At 34.9% G+C, this 21,529-nt stretch overlaps 1 protein-coding gene across 1 annotated transcript in view; it reads right to left on the bottom strand.

The window, feature by feature from the left end:
* The window catches only part of LOC149789713 (uncharacterized), a 32,183-nt gene extending 11,753 nt beyond the window's left edge, over positions 1 to 20,430 (bottom strand). Inside the window, exons 1-3 of the mRNA XM_089973102.1 lie at positions 20,290 to 20,430; positions 14,636 to 15,427; positions 9,017 to 9,099 (exon numbers count right to left, since the gene is read on the bottom strand). Coding sequence (XP_089829228.1) covers positions 9,017 to 9,099; positions 14,636 to 15,427; positions 20,290 to 20,356 — 942 coding nt within the window. The 5' untranslated portion in view covers positions 20,357 to 20,430. The remainder of the gene's footprint in view (positions 1 to 9,016; positions 9,100 to 14,635; positions 15,428 to 20,289) is intronic.
* Between the last annotated feature and the right edge of the window lie 1,099 nt (positions 20,431 to 21,529).

Below are 21,529 nucleotides of genomic sequence, written 5' to 3'. Positions count from 1 at the left end.
ATATTATATTCGGTATTTTGCCTGGTTTTGAAGTGGTACAATCCATTCTAGCCATATTGCTCATATTAGCCCATCCTGAATACCGGTTTGCAGCCTATGCCATTTAAAAACTGTTGACTTGTTGTTCGTTAATAAACTACAATGTATCGTTTTAAACATATTTTAAAATACATTAGGAAATGTCACTTAGTTTTGTGACACAATATCTACTAAACATTATACTTCGTCATAAGTATATTTTGAATTCATGTATACAGTATGTTGAGTCTTGTTATTTTATGTCAGTTGCTATGTTGAATATCAATTTTCTGACCACACAAGAGTTATGACACATATGTAACGATAATGGAGCAATGCAATTGGCATGATGCAAAATACATTATGACAATACTATCCAATAGAACAAAAGAAACATCATTTTATAATAATTATATATCTCTATGTCAAACACATTTAAACATACATGTTAGTTAGCTATTTAATTCATACATAATCATTAATATGACACTCACTGCGTTGGTTGCATGCGCCTACATAATATATATGTACATATTTAGGTATATATGTGGATGTGTATGTTTGTATGTGTGTGTGTTGGTGTGTGTATTTGTGTGCATGTGGCTTAGTCTATACAGCAATTCATATTTCCATGACTGGAGGTAAACGAATACTTTAGATTTGCGATACACTGATATTCTACTGAACCAAAGCATCATTGTCACAATCGGACAAAGTTTTTATCTTTCACAGTGAGGATGTGGGAAAGATACCCAGGGCGGAACATAAGATGATTCCGGGGATATTCACAAAATAAATAGAGACCATGCAAGCTTAGTTTCCTCCAAGGGTGGAAATTATAAATCATGTGCCAGACCTATTAAATAAGAACTAAAACAACCATAAATTAATCCTTGGGGAAGTATACATATTCGTCTTAATTGCATGACTTCAGGAATAAATGAAACCTGTGATGTGGGTACATACACGTGTTATCAAATAATTGATAATTGATACACCAGCAAACACACATCCGCAGATAAGGTCACTGAACGGGACATGGATGTTTTTTCTAGGTGATATCCTGAACAGGTGAGGTCCCTTGCTCTCAACGTAGCAGTTTATATATGCACTATATAACGACCTTGCATGTATCTAAATATTATATTCGGTATTTTGCCTTGTTTTGAAGCAGTACAATCCCTTCTAGCCATATTGCTCATATCTACCCATCCTGAATATATGTTTGCAGCCGATGCCGTTTAAAAAATGTTGACTTGTTGTTTGTTAATGTGACTTCAATGTATCGTTTTAAACATATTTTAAAATATATTAGGAACTGTAACTTAGTTTTGTGACACAATTTATACTAAACATTATAATTCATCATAAGTATATTTGAAGTTCACGTAGAAAAAATGTTGAGTTGTGTCATTTCATGTCATTTGTTTTGCTGAATATCAATTATTTGACCACACAATATTCATGACATGTGTAATGATAATGGTGCAATGAGATTGTCATAATGCAAAATACGATATTACAATAATATACAATATAACAAAGAAGTATCATTCTATACTTATTATATATCGCTAAGTCACACGCATTTAGACATACAGGTTACTTAACTATTTAATTCCTACATTATCCATAATATGACACTCACTGCTTTGGATGCATGCGCCGATCTGATATGTATGTATATATGTAGGTATGTAAGTGTGTGTGTTTCTTTGTGTCTGTGCGTGTGTATGTGTATGTGTGCGTGTGGCTTCGACTATATAGCAATTCATATTACCATGACTGGAGGTAAACGAATAGTTTAGATTTGCGATACACTGATATTTTAGTGTACAAATATAAAATAATCAAGTGACATTGCATGTACAGAAACATGGGTCTTTGTTTCGATTAGGTATGTTCGAAATTTTCGATTAAAACATTTAAGTTAATTTGTCAATTTACTTGTAATGCTCTTCTCTCTCTCTCTCTCTCTCTCTCTCTCTCTCTCTCTCTCTCGCTGTAGCTGAAGGTTACATAAGTTACAATAAAGAAGGTAAAGGATTAGAACGAAATACAGTGTCGTATACTCTTCTTCTCCATTTAGAATAAAAAACTATACATATGCAGTTATATATGGGGATTATGGTATGACAAAAGGCTTAATTTTGTAACAGTCAAAGTGAAGAGTGTCTTATTTATACATTAGTATTTACTCAAGGTAGCAGAAGGAATAACAGCGCGGAAATAAGTGAATAGACACTGATAAATAAATAAGTACCTACGAAGAATATTGTCATCTCAAATTTCTTAACAGGTGTGAATGTGAGGATAACAGAAAGGGGAGGGAGGAAAATGAATAAATAAATAATTCCTTGAAGTATAAGTACGATCTCCCGGGATTCGTATCTTAGAAGGTTTTTAAGATTATGTATAGTTACGAATATATGGTCTAAAGCTATATTACAGAAAGAAGCGATACCAATTTTTTTTTCTCCCAACAATTTGTTTGCTAGGAATGCAAAGTGAATTTAAATGTGCGTACTGTACTGTGAATTAGATCCCAGATAATCATAAATGTCCAATCATAAGTGCCGAAGGAATTCCAATAGTCTTGAATGTTGCGAAGAGATTCTAACAATCTGTGTAAAACACTTTCCAGGATTACAAGTAACCTGGAAATTTCGGATGTACCACAGGAGTCCTGAATATACATATATGCCAAGTGTTGAATATACTGATATACTACAATTGTATTCCATTCACATAAGTCCCCAAGTAGTGTATTGATCCAAAGTCAATGTGCGTTTCGGTAATTCCATCAATTTTAATAATTTTACTTCCTCTAAAAAATTATTTTTAAACTCTATAAATTTATTCCAGAGACTGGTCATAAAACAGGACTGAAACATTGGGTTTACCTCAATCTTGTATAACACCTTAACACACAAAAAGGACCAGAATACGGTTTGCAAGATTGCGTCCAGGCTACTTTCAGGTGTGCAAATAAGGCTATATCTTGAACACATATCAGTAAACAACTTTTTTAACATTAAAATATGACATTTATAAGGCATTCACAATAATCTATCCACAATCGTTTATACATATCAAGTACACAATACATACAAATAATTAATAACAAATTCAATATTTAGTTTTTGTTATCATCAGTTTTTATGCAACATCGGTTGTCCGTTTGATGAATACTGTATAAAACAAATCTGTGAATATATGACTGCAGCACAAAATTCCAATGTGCAACATGATAGGTTGCAGCCAATCGTATTTTTCTCACGCAAAACTAGGTAAAAAACGTTTTCATCTTTTAGAACTATTATCCCCAAAACGTGTAAAACAAAATAATGATTCAAATCATACCCGTCATGGAAGTAGCACGTTATGCGTAATAAACCGGATACGTTACTTCCACTAATATATTTGATATAGAATATGCCTCTTTGAAATTACTGACCAATGAGACAAATCATGAGAATTAATTTAATAATAATAATAATAATAATGAGGACTTTTTATAGCGCCTAATCTTTAGAAGCTCTAAGAGCTTTACAACATTACACGACACCGATAAGATAAGAAACATAATACTATTACAAAAACAAACAACATGAAATTAGAAAAACATTAAACAATAAAAAACAAGCTGAGAATATCTCAGGTAGGAAACATTATTAGGTCTTTAAGTTTGTTCTTGCAATCTAAAAAAGTGAGTTTTGAGAGCCCTCTTGAATGTGATCAATGTGTCTCTGTGTCTAATTTCAGTGGGCAATTCATTCCACGTTGCTGGATCCTGGTATGAAAAAGAACGCTATCCATATGACTTTGTTTACATAGTGGGAATAATGCGTATACGATTGTCAGAAGAGGAGCGTAAGAATCTTGCTGGTGTGTACACATGAGTGAGGTCAGATAGCTATGTTGGACTAGAGTCCGACAGTGAAATGTAGCGCAGACAACAAATTTTGTGATTTATTCTGGATCGAATGGATAGCCAGTGTAGGATACAAAGCAGCGGGAGGCGTGCTCTGATCGTGGTACTCTAAGGATGATCCGAGCAGTTGTGTTTTGAACTTTGTGAAGTTTCTGGAGTAGATATTGAGATCAACCAGACAGAATTGAGTTACAATAGTTCAGTCTTGAAAGTACTAATGAACACACAAGTGTTCTAGTGGCATCAACTGAAAGATATTTACGAATTGAGCTGATGCGTCTCAGCTCAAGATATGCAGCCTTGCATATGTTCATGACATGTTGGTGCAATGTGAGAGCACTGTCCAGAACAACACCTAGGTTTAGTACTGATTGTATGAATTGAATGTTGGCGTTGCTGATATTTATGGTTTCCAGTAAAGGATCTGAAAGAGAAAGTCTTTGTGTTGTGATCAGAATGGCCTCAGTTTTATCATCATTCATTTGCAGCTTGTTAGAAGTCATTCATGATTTCACATCAGAAATACACCTCTCTACACCTTTGATTGTAGCATCAACTTCAGTTGGGTGGGAAGATTTGTATATTTGGGTGTCATCAGCGTACAACTTTTGAGACACTGGATGATAATATATGACACTTGAGAGCGACTGAGTGTACAGAATGAAGAGAACAGGTCCAAGAGCAGACCCCTCTGAAACACCACAACATAGATCAACTGGGCTGGAGTGTATTCCATTTGCAGATAAAAATTGTGTCCAGTTGACCAAGTAGGACTTCAACCACAGTAAGGCTGTATCATGAATGCCAAATGCATGCTGGAGACGGTGAAGTAATATATCATGGTTTATTGTGTCAAATGCTGCGGACAAATCAAGGAGGGTGAGGAGTGTAATCTTTCCGCTATCAAACGGAGAGAGAATGTCATTAACTACTTTTAGAAGAGTAGTTTTAGTACTGTGAAAAGGGCGATAAGCAAGTTGTACATTGCTAAAAAGACTGTTTTAATTTAGATGAGATACAAGCAGGGATACCACAACCTTTTCTAAGATTTTTTTAAATGAATGTGAGATTAGAAACTGGGCGGTAGTTCTTTAAATCGTTATGGTCTGGTGTTGGTTTCTTCAGCAGAGGCTTTAAAATGGCAGTTTTGAAAAATGATGGGAATTCCCCAGATGAGAGAGAGGTATTAATAACATCAGTTAGTGAAGGCAATACTAAAGCTAAGCACTCAAGCAGCAGTGATGTTGGAATTGGATCAAGTTCACATGACTTTGGTGCACTCTTCATCAGGATTGTACGTACGAAATCCATAGAGACAGGTTCAAATGCCACGAATGATTGCCGTTCAAATTCTGTATCCCAACTGTATGGTGACGACGAGTCAATTTAAATTGTGGTGTCAAGCTTATACCTTTTATTAACAGTCCTAACTTTAAAATATTATCTTCCACAGGTTTATTTGTTCAATAAAATGCTACTATTACGTAAGACTTACAATACTTTTTATCTTTCCCCGAAGGCGCAGTAACATGTATGAAAACTAGGCTCTACAATAGAAGGTAATGTCTTGATGATCATTATTTATTCAAATTATATATATATATATATATATATATATATATATATATATATATATATATATATATATATATATATACATATATATATATATCGTCAGCAGCTTATTTCGTTTTGTTTAATGCCACTAATACATATGCTTATACTGAGGCTCCGTTTGATAGCCTCCTTGACCATTTGATACTTGTCCCATTTTGTCTATAGATAGATAGATAGATAGATAGATAGATAAGTATATAGATAGTTGCATCAGGACTGATAGGCCAACTCAAAGTTTATGATAGTTTGTTTTTTAGTATTTGAACAACACCTTAGGAATGCTATATGGACTATATTATGTTAGAAAATGATGTCATTGCTTTTAAATACTGAAAGACATATGTTGGATCATCAATTATAATCAATTTATGAGGAACTATCTATGTACAACTTGGATCTTTCAGCTTTCATGCATGATCTGTGTTTTGCACTCCAACGAGATTGATGTGTCATGGACAAAGGATATTTAAGGCTCGACATTTAATAAATTCCATACCAAGGTCATTTCTTGATTGGAATCATATTATATTGTTTATCCGTCACATATATCGTTCTTTATATCAACATTGTATATCGCATGTGCTACAAGTTGTTTGGTAAATATATAACAATACATACATAGGTGCTGTATTTACTGGGTCAATTGTATTCAATTAAAATATTCGTTTAATTTTATATTATGCAGTTTGCTATGTTGTCATTTTGTCAACAACTGACTTGACTTTGGATGTGTTGTCTGTTTTTTTTTTTTTTACCGAAAAAACATCATGGCTAGTGCCAGACCATCCGAGTTACAATATAGCGTCAGTCATGTATCAGCTTTGTATAAATCCTTTTGTCATTCGCATGTATACATGCTAAGTAACGATTATCAAGAATATTATAAACAGTTTGAACAATGTGAGGCACATACAGTCTATTATGTATTGTTAAACGAAAATGCGTTTGAAGATGTCGGCCTGTGCTCAGAATGCCTACAGTCTCATCGATAGCGCAAAGTGAAATAATGGTGTGGTGTCGGGACGTGTCTTATTTTACAGTTGTCACATGCTTTAACGGATCTTTAGATAACATTTGTCGGTTCATATTTTATAAATGATAGACATGAAGGCAGGGGCTTAATAACAATTAAGCAGACTAAGCACGTGTTTAGGACACCAGGGCCAAAGGGGGCACCACAAAGTTGTGAAAAGGGTAAAAAGAAAAAGAAACGAATGAAGATTTGTAAATAAAATGATAAAATAATTTCAAATTGATCATAATGTTCTGTTTCTTGATCATGGTGCACCCTAGGGTTATCTTTCCAGGTGAGCGTGTAAAGGAGGGTCATCAAGTTTTGTCAGTGAGCCTAATCCGTCCCTGTATGAAGGCTAGCGAAAAAAATGACATTGAATGCTATAAACCTAATGAAAGAAATCGTCGGCATGCTTCTAACCTGAACTCTAAGGTCATTATGTAGCAGGGTATCCCTTTTAATGGCTTATGCAGTTAATAAAATACAGATAGCACGTACCATGCAGTTATGGTGCAATGCAGGTAGGCATGACATAGATAATGATTCAAAAGCTAAAGGGGGCTTACAGAAATGGGAAATCAATAATACTACAAACTGCATGTTATTAGAGTATATACTTTAATTTACTTTGCGATAAAGCTTTTAAACTTAATATGAAGGGACAAAACTCTTTTTACTGCATATATAGAGTGATTCATTAACAATATTACAGTAGTATGTTTAACAACTTGATCAGTTAGTTTTAGGAGATCGATAAAATAAACCTTTGTGCAAATCAGGAAGTGAAGTACACTGATAATCAAAGTTAAAAGTCTCAATCATTAGAAAAGTACTCGCATACATATTTTGCAGTATTGCTTTCCAAAATGATCTTCTTCACCAAGCAATCTCTGCCGTAAGTTCGTCGAAAACATTTATGAATTTTATATATCAGCTGCAGTCTGGTTCAATACCTTTTACAATATCCTTTGATATTTGTGTTCATTACAGCATTTACAAAACTTGAAGTACTAAATATAAGGCGTGATGAATACGAAGTTGAAGGAAATGTGTGTGTACATGTATATACGTGATACGAAACATCTGATATCATTTAGCTGCATTTATTCATATTGGATCGCTAATAAAAGCAAATAAAGCCATATTGGTATATCATGTGTCAATTGATTGACTGAGACGCTTTTAGGATCTCCTTCAAACGTCTTAAAATAATAAACTTAAAATTATCGTGGCCATATTGGTGATCCCTTCTTATTTGACCTACCATATATGACATACCTTTCAATGACAACATCGCAATCATCATTTCATATACAAACCATATAATATAAAAAGCCTTCACTCGGAAGCCATATTTTGATATGACTTTATGTTTGGTATGACTGTGTTTTTATGGGTGCAACGGCTTTATGAGTACATGATAGGTCATTCAGTATATATGGGAGAGCAATAATCCAGAATCCCCCAGGAATAACCATCGACCCATGTGTAGACACCATTAATCAGTTCCACTAATTCATTCTGACCAAGGTAAAAACTCTCTCACACACACAGAAGAAGTTATTATTATTAGTATTCCCTAAATTCAATCATGTTAGACATCTTGGTCACAAAAGGTCCATCTTTTAAATGAGCAGTTCGGCCAAGATTTTCAAGATTGATGAAATTGTGGACATACTAGTTAACATATAAGCACCAAGTTTATATAGGACCCACTATTAATACAGTAATCCATATAACAGAGCTTGTGATAACTGTCTGTTTAGAATGAGGAACGATGCAATATTGTCAAGCAAAATCTAAAAGAACCATTTTGAATATAAAATGAGTACATATCACACGACTACCGTGTTGAATTATAGCATAGCGTAACGGATCTGGCCTTTTTTTTCTGGGCGTTTCTCTGAAGTTAAATATGGGGAAAAGTATGAGGCCGTTTTTCATAGCATTATATGCCTTTTTCACCACTAGCCCTTAAACTGAATGTATATTTAAAGGTTATTCTAAGATGTTTTGCAGTAGCAAAAACAAATTTATCCAAGCGGATGGTAGGATAAGGCAAAAGGTCATTCCATTAAATTATATGACGAGAGGAGGTTAGAAATATCGCACAGTACAAATAACCATATGCATGCAGAAACGTCAGGCTTGCCATTTGCAATCTCTACTATTTTGTTTTCATTTCCTCCTTCACATATATAATAAATATCACTCTGACTTTCAAATTAGAGAGAAGTAATTCCTTACCAATCTGTTTTAGAAGAGATCCTACACTGCAGGTAAAATGTTAGAATAACACTAAATGTGTGCCATCAATCCATATTACATATAATAAAGTATGTATTGTTATCTTCATCATATTGGATATTAGCTACCGGCACTCAAAGTGATTAACGAAAAGTGAAAACTATCATCATATAAAGAGTACTCACATTTTCCTCTCCTATCTGTGTTGATGTATCCTGAATCACATGTTGTTTTATTTGGTTACTTATTAAGATTTCGGAAGAGCCTACTGCAAGAGAAACAAGAATATCTACGCTTTAGCATCACCACCACGAAATTGTATTTGCATGATATATTTATTAAAATCTGTATAAATGAAAGACTACTGTAAAACATGTATGTTAGACGTAACTCTGAGAACGTGAAAATTTGTCGACAAATGTTCTTTATATGGAAATATCATTAATGTTGCTTTCCTATACAAATTTAATCAAAATTACAGAGTAGACTTAAAGCTTTAAAATATTAACGGCTTGTAAACGTTAGCAAAATGACGGTCAGAATGACTACTTGAAGGAAATGGAGTTGTGGTTTAATCCATCCTTACATAAAATTCAATGAGTCTTCACCACACTAATGGTTGGCTGTTATTAAGGTTTACATATCCATTTCTGTAACTACACTATATGTTTTTGCCATATGATACATAATTTGCATCAACCCTACATGTTAGTAAATACTTAGTTATTCGTGAAAAAAATGTCACTGTGATTAAACTCGAACCATTTGAAAAATCACAATGTGTCCTTATCATGATGATATCAGGAGCGCGGTTGGATTGGGATGGCCTAACATAACTGTCGGTTTTGATGTTGATTGTCACCCGTTGAACCCGCTGACACAAGTCTTCGATTCTACCCAATGGTATTGCTATACCCGAGCCGATCAAAAGGTGTTTAGCAATTTTTCACACACGTTACGTGTGCGAGCCAGTCATCAGGGAAATCTCGTACGGATGTATATAAACCATAGGTGTCGCAAGAGAAAAAAACTCAGTAATTTATACTACTTGAGTACTTACTCAGTTGTGATTGTAGAAACAACAATCTCGCATATTATGTTTATTCGTAGCGCTTCAGACCATATATATCATCTATATCATAAGGCGATAATATAGTGTTGAATAATGATATATATCACAATGAGAGCAGCTCTTTTAGCAATTTCATTTCGCGGCTGTTGTTCCGTTTTTATTAATTTTTCGCTTTTTGATTGCCTGCGTTAGTTTTTGCAAGTTAGTTTTCAGTAAGGGCGTCCCCCACTTCGTGCTATAAAAAGTATTAATACAATATGTGACAAACTAATTATCAATTTTCTACCGGTGCATAGATTACATCATCTAACCACAAGCATATTCAAACAACGGTGTCTTGTCAGAATGTCTCTCAGCATAAAATTTGTAATGAGAGTCACCAGCGTTACCGACGTGAAATACGTGCCGACAACTGACTGGCTAAACAACTCCAAGTGTTACACTGAAAAGTAACAAAACGGGTAGAACGTTTGAAAGTCATGTGACATTTGTAGAACTGTGTCAATGTTTTGATATCGGCCAAAATATGACCACAGAGTATGTTATGCACGCGCAATATAATTTGATTCTGCACAACCATGTCCAATTTCTTTTTATAGAGATCCTGATGACCGTTTAACTGCAATAAAGACGTTAGTCAATTTTAAGTTGCCACGTTATATTTATTTGCCTGGATATTAGCTAGCGCTGCAAGTTGAAACGCGAAGAATGCATGTTTTCGTGCCGTAAAACTAACTTGGGTACTTATCTACAAAGTATATTGTCCCATAAAAGCTCCATGTGGGTGTGCGTCTATGGTATGTGATAGAACGATATAGCTGTAGTGGTTCCCAATTGCATAAATAATAACAAACTTGATTCCGCAGAAAGTGAAGGAGATGTCAATGGCATCCACAAAGCCAGTGATTGTAATACAACTTTCCCAGCATCTGCATTACGCCAAACTGCATCTTTGCATGTATTTTTACGAAACAAGTGACTATGCCTCCAAATATCACCTTGCGAGTATCTCTATAAAAACAAAGATGTGGATGAAGGTAACTGCACACATAAATCTTAATGAAACATTACTAAGCTGCGATCCTTGCTGTATAAATCCACGATTTAAATCAGCATTATGAAACGCTAAATTTTGTACAATTGCATTGGCACAGAATGCAACATTTATAGACCATCATATTTTAGTTTGACTACATCTGCATTATCAGTTATATATTTGACACATCTCGCTGTTGGACTAGCTGTTCTAGTGCGATCGTCGGTGTATCGGGTATGTCGAGGAATCTTTGTGGCCACGTCAACATGGACTAAATTGATTCGATTTCCTTTCCACAAGGCATACCGTTGAACGACGCCATAATTCAACTGTTAACAGATTCCCACTAGGCATTAGCATCGTCATTGTCATTGTTCTCGATTACTCGATTTCCCCAAAATTTCCAAAACTGTTTCACATGGAAGTAGAATTCTAGATGTGTCTTGTAATTGCAATTCAAACTTAGCTGAATTGGATCCCTTAATGGGCATGAGTAATACTGAAAATCTATCTTGTTTCGATTCACTAACACAGAAGCTGCCATGTCAAATACTGGATCAAATACATCTTTGAACTCGACGATTATAAATTATTGATTTTCTTTAATACAACACAGATCCAGTGACAATTGCTTTTCCAATGATGAATTTGTCAGTCAGTCTCTTCTGAGTGGTCTCTTTGGTAGTTTTACTAAATGCGCGCGGCATTTATTATGTGGATGATAATGTAACTGTCGGCTTTCATTTTGATACAAATGTACTCGAGCGTATTTAAGCACGTGGCACAGATGAACTGTCTGTTTTTATTTTGACACAGATCTACGCGAGCCTATTAAAGCACATGAACATCTCAAATGACTACGATTGTTACAGGTGGCTTCTGGCAAATGTATTCGAGCTAATGTTCACCATGATGGCCGCTCTGAGACAGGTTTGTTCGGCATTTTGTATGCACATCGAGAGTTAGAAACGTAGTACAGATGTCCTTCTACTTATTCACGACTTCGGAATGGATCGATAGTGATCGACAAATTGTCGACTTGGCGATAATCACTTAGTGTACTGACGTTTCCTAGCAGTGTAATTGTGCGAGAGAAATTGCAGCTTGTTCCAGAAAATTCAGAGCTGCCACCGGGATTTATCTTTGACACTGTATCAAAGTGTCAGTTGCAATAGCATGATGAACAATCGGGTAAGTAATTCGGGAGTAACATCGTTTGTTATCGAGATAAACAATCTCACCCTTTTGCATCGGCATGCACCAAAGCGATGTTTCTTGGGTCGGATCATTTTGTACCGTGTGTGCGTACGCACAACGAGGAAGATGTTCCAGCTACAATTTGTGTTTAAGAACTTCTTCGACAATCACCGTTGGCCTTTTTTAATTTTCGCGGAGCCGAACAAAATCACATACATGTTATGCTGCAATCCCACAGACCCTTGATTAGCAATCCTCATCATTCGTTTTTGAACTTGCCAAACACCTTTTATTGGAGTTAATAAACATCTGATGTTCTTTCTGATAATTACTGGTATCAGATTCGTTGATCAAACTTAGTTGTGCAGTGTACGCATATCGGTGGTGATATGCATTAGCAACGAATTAGTACTGGTGTACAGCATGTTACCTGGTCGTGATTGGACGGTTTCATCTTGTAGGAAAATTCGTACATGAGCAGCTTTGAGATATCCAACACGAACGAGCCAACATAGTTTAGTTTTGCCACTTCTAATTTTGATTTCCTGTTTTACTGTCAACAACAACAATCCGCAATTAAATATTGCATGGAGTCAAAGGCCGGATTAGCAATGACTTTTCGAAGTTTGTTTATCACACTATCACGGAGAAGTTACACTCGAATTCGTTTCCACAAATTTTCCATAATGTTTCCAAACACGGCATTCTTTATGAGCCTGAAAAAGAGCGAGAACATACAAAATTGCTGATAAACTGCTGTCGAACATATCAACACTTGAGCACCGATTCAGCGACAACCATGAACCGGAAACTGTCAGAGCTCTTGAGGCCAGCAGATGTCCATTATGTTCAGCTTGTAAATGATCAAGATACTCCAGATAAAAAATAACGACATATACTCAGTCATTCTTGATGTTATGATCATGCATGTATTATTGTAGATCAATGAGCGCAGGATTGTTCCATTGAGTACCGCCAAACGGAAGTCTCTCTATCATGGCCGAACCTTAAAGGTTATTAATATTTAAATAAATTGTGTAACTGTTGGGATCAGAGTTGTAATACCCGTCAACGTTGGGATTATTGCCAGGAGTGTATCTGCGAATTAGCGTTCATATTCTACCAAGAAGTGATAGTATGATAAACACATGTTGGAAATTGTCAGTGAGCAGTTCTAGCTCAAGTTTGGTTTTGAGCAACACTGCACTACCCTAGTCATCTGCTTCAGTCTGCTTCAGTAGCGATATCAGATGCAAGGCAACGCTAATGTTCTTCGTCAGAACGAAGACAGTTTTATTTGAACGCGTGCAATATCTCAAAACAATTTCCGTTCGGATGCAATTCGTATACATATTACTTACAATATGTGTTAAAGTATCCTGCTTTTGACCATCGTCATAACTGAACCATTCAAAAACTTTACTCGCTTCAGATGCAGTTGGCGAGTTATGATTTTGCGTTTGGGGGAGTACACTTTAATGCAGGATATTATTCCACCGTTGTCAACCTACACAATTTATTTCAAGACATTTTTAAAATCAATAGCTTAGCTGCCATCTCACCATTTTTATTATACCACGACATCATTTCTTCAATTCATTATTAAAAAATCAGCTGATATATCTTTGACTTTATCAGTAGAAGCAGAGCTCTGGAGGAAAATCAAATCTGCGTTTACCAGCTTATAGTAATACAAGTATGCCTGTGTGCAGCAGAAGTATTTTTGTGTGTATTGATCGCTAATAATCCTGCCTATAATTGTTTCTGAAATCAGGTTTATTAATCATGTAGTATGAAAACAGAGTTTTCTCCTTGTTTGGAAAAACTCTTGGGTCACACACATGTATACGATCCTCTAAACCCATAACTGGCTCACTTGTGTTATGTGTGTGTCTGCGCCCCCGCAGACAAAATTAAAATTGCTAAATACTTATCGAATAGCGTGGATGATAGGTATATATTTGAGGCTGAGGCGAAGACTAGTGTCAGTGGACCCGTACTGTAACAATAAAAGAGAATGCTGACAGTTTCATACTACTAAAGCATTGTTCAAACATGCCTAACATATTTATACATGGAAGCCAGTATGTGTGTGATCCAATTTAAATCCTATCAATTGTCAGACGCTACAATTGTCACAAGCAATTCGACGCCCAATAGAAAATGTGTGCTACCATGACTGGTATAGCTTCTTCACCCATTCGTCTCCGTACAATAAATAACTATTGATCGTTTGCGTCATTACGTTTTGTGAGTCTAGATACATTGCAGATAAGTTAGCAATATAGAAATGAATATAATTAGTTAAACTATATTAATATGCAATATTTCAATTTATATGAACTACTGTTACTGTGTTTATGTTTTGCTGAAGATAAATCAAGGTTGTCATCAGTTTAGAAACTTTCTTTTCTGACCATGAAAACATATCTTTGAAAATCACAGTAAATAATCCATGTCACTCTAGTTGTATGCCTATGCACTATATGAAACGATTACCTTGATATTCTGGTCTGTATATGCCAATCTCATTACTGTCTATGCACGTGGCAAAGAGATATCCATACTGTTGGTCGGAAAATACGGCCAAGATGTCCCATGTTCCTTTCTGTGTGTATATAGATATAATTTCACATTTATCTGTGAGATGGTGAATACAGTAATCAGGCCATCCATTGCATACGAATATAAATCCATATTTATCAATAGTAATGCCTCTGGGTCTAGTCAGATCTTTATGATTGTATCTATATTTATGTTCATTGGGATTCAAAATATCGTACCCATATACGCCAGTGTTTGTCAAACCACTACTGGCACTACACGAGATGTAAATCATATTGTCGCTTGTGCACAAATGAATCTGATTCAGATTGCTATCCCCTTTACATATCTGATGTATTGTATCACAATGTTCGTCATTACGGGACACAATACTCCAGCACATCATGTTATCTTTTACACCACATACAACAAAAGCATTCTTAAATGTCACAACTCCATGATATTTATCAAAACCTCCCTTTACGTACAAAGTCTTGGTTGGTATAATATCACCTGTATTTTCAGTAGACTGAACTGACATAATTACTATCTGACCTTTCAGCAGAATTACGCATATTTCCCTGTCATTTATCAGACACAGATCACGTGGTTCCGACCCCAGCTTGTGTGTATTCATTAACTTTCCATCCTGAAGTCTGTGACACTGGACACTACAGGCATTGTAGTTTGTGACAATTAACATGTCTCTAGACACCACAATACCGTTGAACCATGGCCGACGGTTGCCTGTGGAAATAAAGTAATAAAGACATTAATACGTATCTACACGAACATGCAAAGCATGAAAACTACTACGAAACGAACACATTTGTGTCGTGTGAGTAGTATTCGCCGGTGGTGGCATAGTGGCTCAGAGACGTTCACAGATCATACAGAGCTCACGTCTTCTAATTTGGGTTCGAGTCTAAGGTTTGGCTAGTGTGGGTATGTGAGAAAGTTCGCCAGCTGCTTCCCTTTGGTTAGTGGCTATCCCGGAGATTAAGTCGGGTTCATCCTGCACCAAATATACTTACCGCCACTTACAGGTTATTATGTGCCGAAAAGTGGGTTCAAACCTTAAAAAGAACGCAATAGGGACATTAATGCATATTAATATAGTTTATATGGCTGACTTATTTACTGTTACTGCTTTATATGTCTGACCATTACTTGAGTTATCTGCGTCATCATCACCATCATCATCATCATTTTATATTATTATTATTATTATTATTATTATTATTATTATTATTATTATTATTATTATTATTTTACAAGAAGGAGTTAAAGCATACTTTGCATATAATATGTTATTGTTGTAGGGTTTAACGCCATTTTGTCAGCACAAGATAGGCTATATATGGCGGCCAGTATCAATGATGGAGGAAGAACCCGGAAAAAACCCCGGAAAGAACCACCGACCTACGAGAAGTTACTGGCAAGCTTTCTCACATAACCACATTAGCCGAATCCGAGACTCGAACCCACGCAGACAGAGGTGAGATGGCAATGATCCGTAACGGAGAGTGCTTTAGACCACTCGGTCACTCGGGGCCCCAATAGAATCTGTAAGTTCACAAATAAAGTTTTATATCGTTTTTTAGTATACAGTGATACGATCAATAGTGCGTTAACACGTTCCGTGTATAAACTGGAATTGTCCTTTTATCGTTTCAAAAGGAGGTTGTGATATACGCGTTCAGTCACAGTACGTTTGTAATGCCTTTAAATTCCTCAAACATAAATTAAGCCAAATCACTATTTTGCCCCATCGAATCAAAATGATATTATGATAAATACTTGTATATGATATAATCGTACTACATCAACATAGACCAATAAAACATGGACAAATTTAGATAACTCTTAACTGTTCTGACAAGTTTGGAGTTTAGACCATGGTTCTGCGGAAGGGGCTTATGAAACGAAAATGAATTTACACTTATACAATACTCAAGTCTTAAAACATATCAGACATGGACCTATTGGCCTACCCTTAAAACCAAGAGATAAGTCCTTAGGGTATACCACATAGACTATTTACAATCCAACCCTATATCTATAAACGAGCTTGCTACATATAACTTAGTTTGAATCATACCTACCCTAGGATAATACCTCCTTCTTCAAAACTTTTGCTATATTAAAATCACCTCCTTGTAACCGCTTACCGCACATACTGAGAACAAATTATGAAAGTAACTGACTGTGATGTAAATCCAAGGACTTAGCAATGACTCGTATTTTGAGCTCACCACCCTATAGCAATATTTATATTTAGTACGAATTATAAAAAAAACAATCAGACAGGAAAACTACTTGAACGTAGCGACTATTCTTCCGCTACCCTATTCAACATATGGGTATTAAAGAAAAGAAATACACGCTCTAAAAGTTTTTCGATAAATGATTCATCACTGCACCTGAGGCTTTTGTTTTATAACTAGGAAACACATAACACCCGAGACTATTAGAGGCATATCAAGGATTGATCTTATTTTAAATTATATCGCCATGTTAATGCTTGGAAACTATACAATGAAGGTCGTAATCCACTTACTAAGTAGTCTGACATAACTGCATGGTACGACCAGACCAATGCTCATAGACAACCTTATTAACATGTGTCTTTAGGGAAATGATTTCCCCCATAAAAGGTACATATATCCTATGAAAAGATCAAGGAAAGACAATAAGCAGCTTCAGGTTTTGAGTGAAAACTAGGAAATGCGCTGATCAAAAACTGTTCAGAAACAAGGAATACAAACCTTTTTACATTTTTACATTCATTGCTAGAAAAACATTGTAACACAGTCACGTAAATTATATGATAAATAAATAAAGCCAGGACTTGCTGTTGAGTTTCAAAAACAGAAGCCCAAGAAGGCCATGTCGCACAGCAAATCAGACACAGTGTTACACAGTTAACTTAAAATCCATTTTCAACAAAGCAATTATATAGACACTACACCATTGAACAAATTTATCGAGATCACTGCAACATTCTTTAAATTAGAAAATAGTATGATTGAAATCAAAAGCAGCCCTTAACTTTTTCTTTTGAAAATATAAATAATATATTAAAAAAATCGTCATCACTTTCATGCATTGTAAAGTTGCTTAACAATAGATTATATTGTCCTTAAAATGAAATGTAGAGACCCTACAGTAATAATAATAATAATAATACTATAAAATGATGATGATAATAATAATAATAATAAAATTATTTGTCTAATAATTTCCTGTCATCAGCAACATTTTCTTTCGAATTCCTTAATATATCAACTACTCTGAATTATTAATTCATATTCATTGTTAGTAAATATTTTCATCTATTCATTCACTCAGTTATTGATTGGTATTGGATGCTGCATATCAATTACAGTGGTTTATGATCTCGACAACGACAAGAAAGCTGGCGTAAAGAGGCTATATTTAGAAATCAATAACAAATTACGAATATATTTTCTTTACAACCATTTTATTGCGGATTACGAAGATCAACGAGGAATGACAACGTATTATATGTGTTTCTTACTAGAGCTGTTTTACTGAACGACAGGTGTCAACATTTACAATATACTGAGTTCCTAAATTTCATTTCAGCCTTTGAATTTCTTCGATGAAATTCATAACATTTTTCACGTTAAACCTTAAACCTTAAATACTGGCCCAATATAATATGAAAACATAACACGATTGTGAATAAAAACTTGTCATGATGAGTTCCGTATATATATATATATATATATATATATATATATATATATATATATATATATATATATATATATATATATATATATATATATATATGAATGAATTCGCTCGTGGTAAAGAGGGTTACTATTTTTATCCCGTAAAAAGCCGTATTGTTATGAAAATTGCAAAAATTTAAGAAACACGTTAACATTTGTCTCTGATCATTATCAGTTCCAATTCATTCAATATGCTACAATTATCACTATAATGTGCCAATAACACTTATTGCCAGTTAATGTATCTGAGCTGAGTAATATCAGATATATATCGATGATAATTTCATGATGCACCTGCAAATAGATGAAGTGTCAATATGCTTCACTTGTTTAAGGACTATGAATTCCTTAACTGAATCGTTCCTAAACAGAAAGACATAGCCTGTGTATCGTAATGATTTGACAGAGATAAAGGTATGTGACTGACAGCAGTGTTCAATTTTAACATCCGTTGTTTGTCTTAGGGGTACTGTATGCACATAAGAATATTCAGATTTTAACGAGTACTTACAATTGTTGTAAATGTATTATTCATAAGCGATAATTATATCTTTCGCAAGGAGTAGGCTATATTACGTTGAATGCCTTGTATCTCTTTTCAATATCTAAAAGAATTGTAAAATATATTTTTCCCAGTTTGATTTGATTGTAATCAGGTTTATCGTTTAATTTTTGCCATATGTTGATGCCTTACTTTTTTCTGACTTATTATTTTCCAAACTTTCTCGACAATTCAACTTGAGTTTCGAATTTACATTTATCTAACTAGTGAGGCATTTTCCAGAATGATGCGAGTATGTTTGTTTGTATTATAATAGAACCACGTTCGTTAACTTAGGATTCTGGTATACAGGGTTTGCTTTAATATCCAATGCCTTGAAAAATCAGTTGATTGACAGTGAAAAAAACACTAATGCTTCTATATTATAATGTACTGTTGATAAATAGTAGGAACAATCATGTCACGTTAGTTAGGCACAGGTGGAAATATGCCATAGTGTACAAGTTGCCCATGCAATGACGGTATACTAGCCATTGTACCCATGTATTCAGACATCATTCAGGCATTCTCTATTAGAGCGATGCAGGATTGGACTGCAAGATAAATGCATGGGATAGTAAACTACACGACTGGAATTAGATCACTGAGATATGCAAATACAAATATATTTCAGGATGTTAAGAGTTGAAGTAAAGTGCCTATTATCTGACATAATATCTCTACTGATGTTAAACATATGAGTAGTAATATCCAGGTGCCCTCTGCCTGCCGAATATACCTGTAAAACGTAAACTCCTCCATTGGCTTTTTCCTTAAAAATGTACCATAATGGTTACCTCTTCAATATTATGGGCACTGCTAAGTTCACCTAGTTTCCTTTGTTGAAATGGTCATCCTTTGTGATAACATTAATATCAGTAGACAAAGACAAATTAAACAAAAACTTATACGAGGGGAAATACCCATTTAAAACTATATTAGAAAGACGTTTAATTAAGTACACGCGGTCAATTTCTTAATGAATTTTAATGTAAGGTGTCTCGAACAATAAACAAGATCATTCTTGATATTATGCTGAATAAAATACTCCTCCCCAACCAAGTAAGCATGTCGGACCACACGGTCTGACTTCAGTTGCGTACATCTATTGCTGTCGACCTATATTTTTTATGTCAACTGTGTTATCATGCAGTATGGTGAATAATAATTCACTGAAACATCCAGACTTCCTCAAGTGCCGACGTCGATGTACATTTTGTCATACTGAGATCAATACATTTTAAAACATGTATATATATTCACGTGTTAGCAAAAGAGATTATCCAAGTGACTTATCTTTAACTTACCCTTTAGTTTCAGAGTCCGATCTCTGACCAAACGGCACACAACTTGTTTTGGTCCTGCTGTTGCCATGGTGTCGTTTTAACTGACTGTGTATGAAGGTGTCTGATTTTAAGTGAAGCACGTTGTGAACGTACCAATAATGAATATGCTAGGACGGGGCTGTAAAAGACAAAGCTGAAACTTCAAAATGAAACCAATATTTATTCAATGTATGCATTAATGCAGCTATGTCAGGTTTTGTTTAAAGAATCTCCTAAATATTGTAAGTAAATTTATCCATTTAAAATTCATAAAACCTTATTTTTTCCGGAGCGATGTTATATCGAGTTAATTAAACTCCGGCGTAAGCATGGTTTAGCGTTCATTGTCTCCCCATATCTCAAAGTACTTCGAGACAACATTAGTCAAGTTTTAAAATTTTTCAAAAAGCAAATAAAACAAATAGTTTTTCCTCACACATGAGTTAACGCATGTATGGTACCTATAAAAGTGAGATCAGAGAAAGTGTCAGTATTTGTCTCTGTTTTCTTTAGTAAGCTTGGGGTGGGTGGGTGGGTTTCATGATAATTTCGATACGCTTGTTAACCCAGGGCTACATAAAGGGAAGTAAATGTGTAAATGTGAACTTAATCACGCGCACCTATGTATGTGATAGACATAAAACTATACACCATTATATTTATCTCGAGTATATCAGATGCGAAATTCAGCTGAATCGTTGGGCCACTATTATATGCATAACGTTGTTTCTTCTCGTGACATGTCAGAATTTCCCATTATCATAATTATAGTGATGTCTGTTCATTGCAACAATGTAAAGGTGATTTTATATTTTATATCTAATTTGTTTAATGTGTTCCATTTTATTTTGTGTTTGAAATCTAATATTAACTACGTTAATAGATTAATGCAACTCAAACATTGGTATAATACTAATGTTTCGAATAGTTCTATCCTGACATGATATGATGTCCTGTCTTGCATACGTAAGGCAAATAGGTCGTAACATTGTCGAATATGTCCGGAGGCAGTGGTCAATATAGGCCAGTACAATGGACCAATCAGCAGCACGAGACCCCAGTTTTGACTGTTAAGTTATCTCTGTTCGTATTAATAATTAATTTGTAAAGAGCGCTGCAGCGGTCTCGCATATATTAGTCTGTGTCAAATATTTAAAATGCAAAACTAAAACAAGCAAGCAGCAACAAGGATCAACCATCGAGAACTCGGAACTTGATCTTT

Source organism: Sinohyriopsis cumingii, chromosome 10 (assembly GCF_028554795.1).
Source record: "Sinohyriopsis cumingii isolate HCF-2022 chromosome 10, ASM2855479v2, whole genome shotgun sequence".
Lineage (NCBI taxonomy): Eukaryota > Metazoa > Mollusca > Bivalvia > Unionida > Unionidae > Sinohyriopsis > Sinohyriopsis cumingii.
Note: the sequence above shows the minus strand (reverse complement) of the source record. Positions and strands in the feature narration are given on the sequence as shown.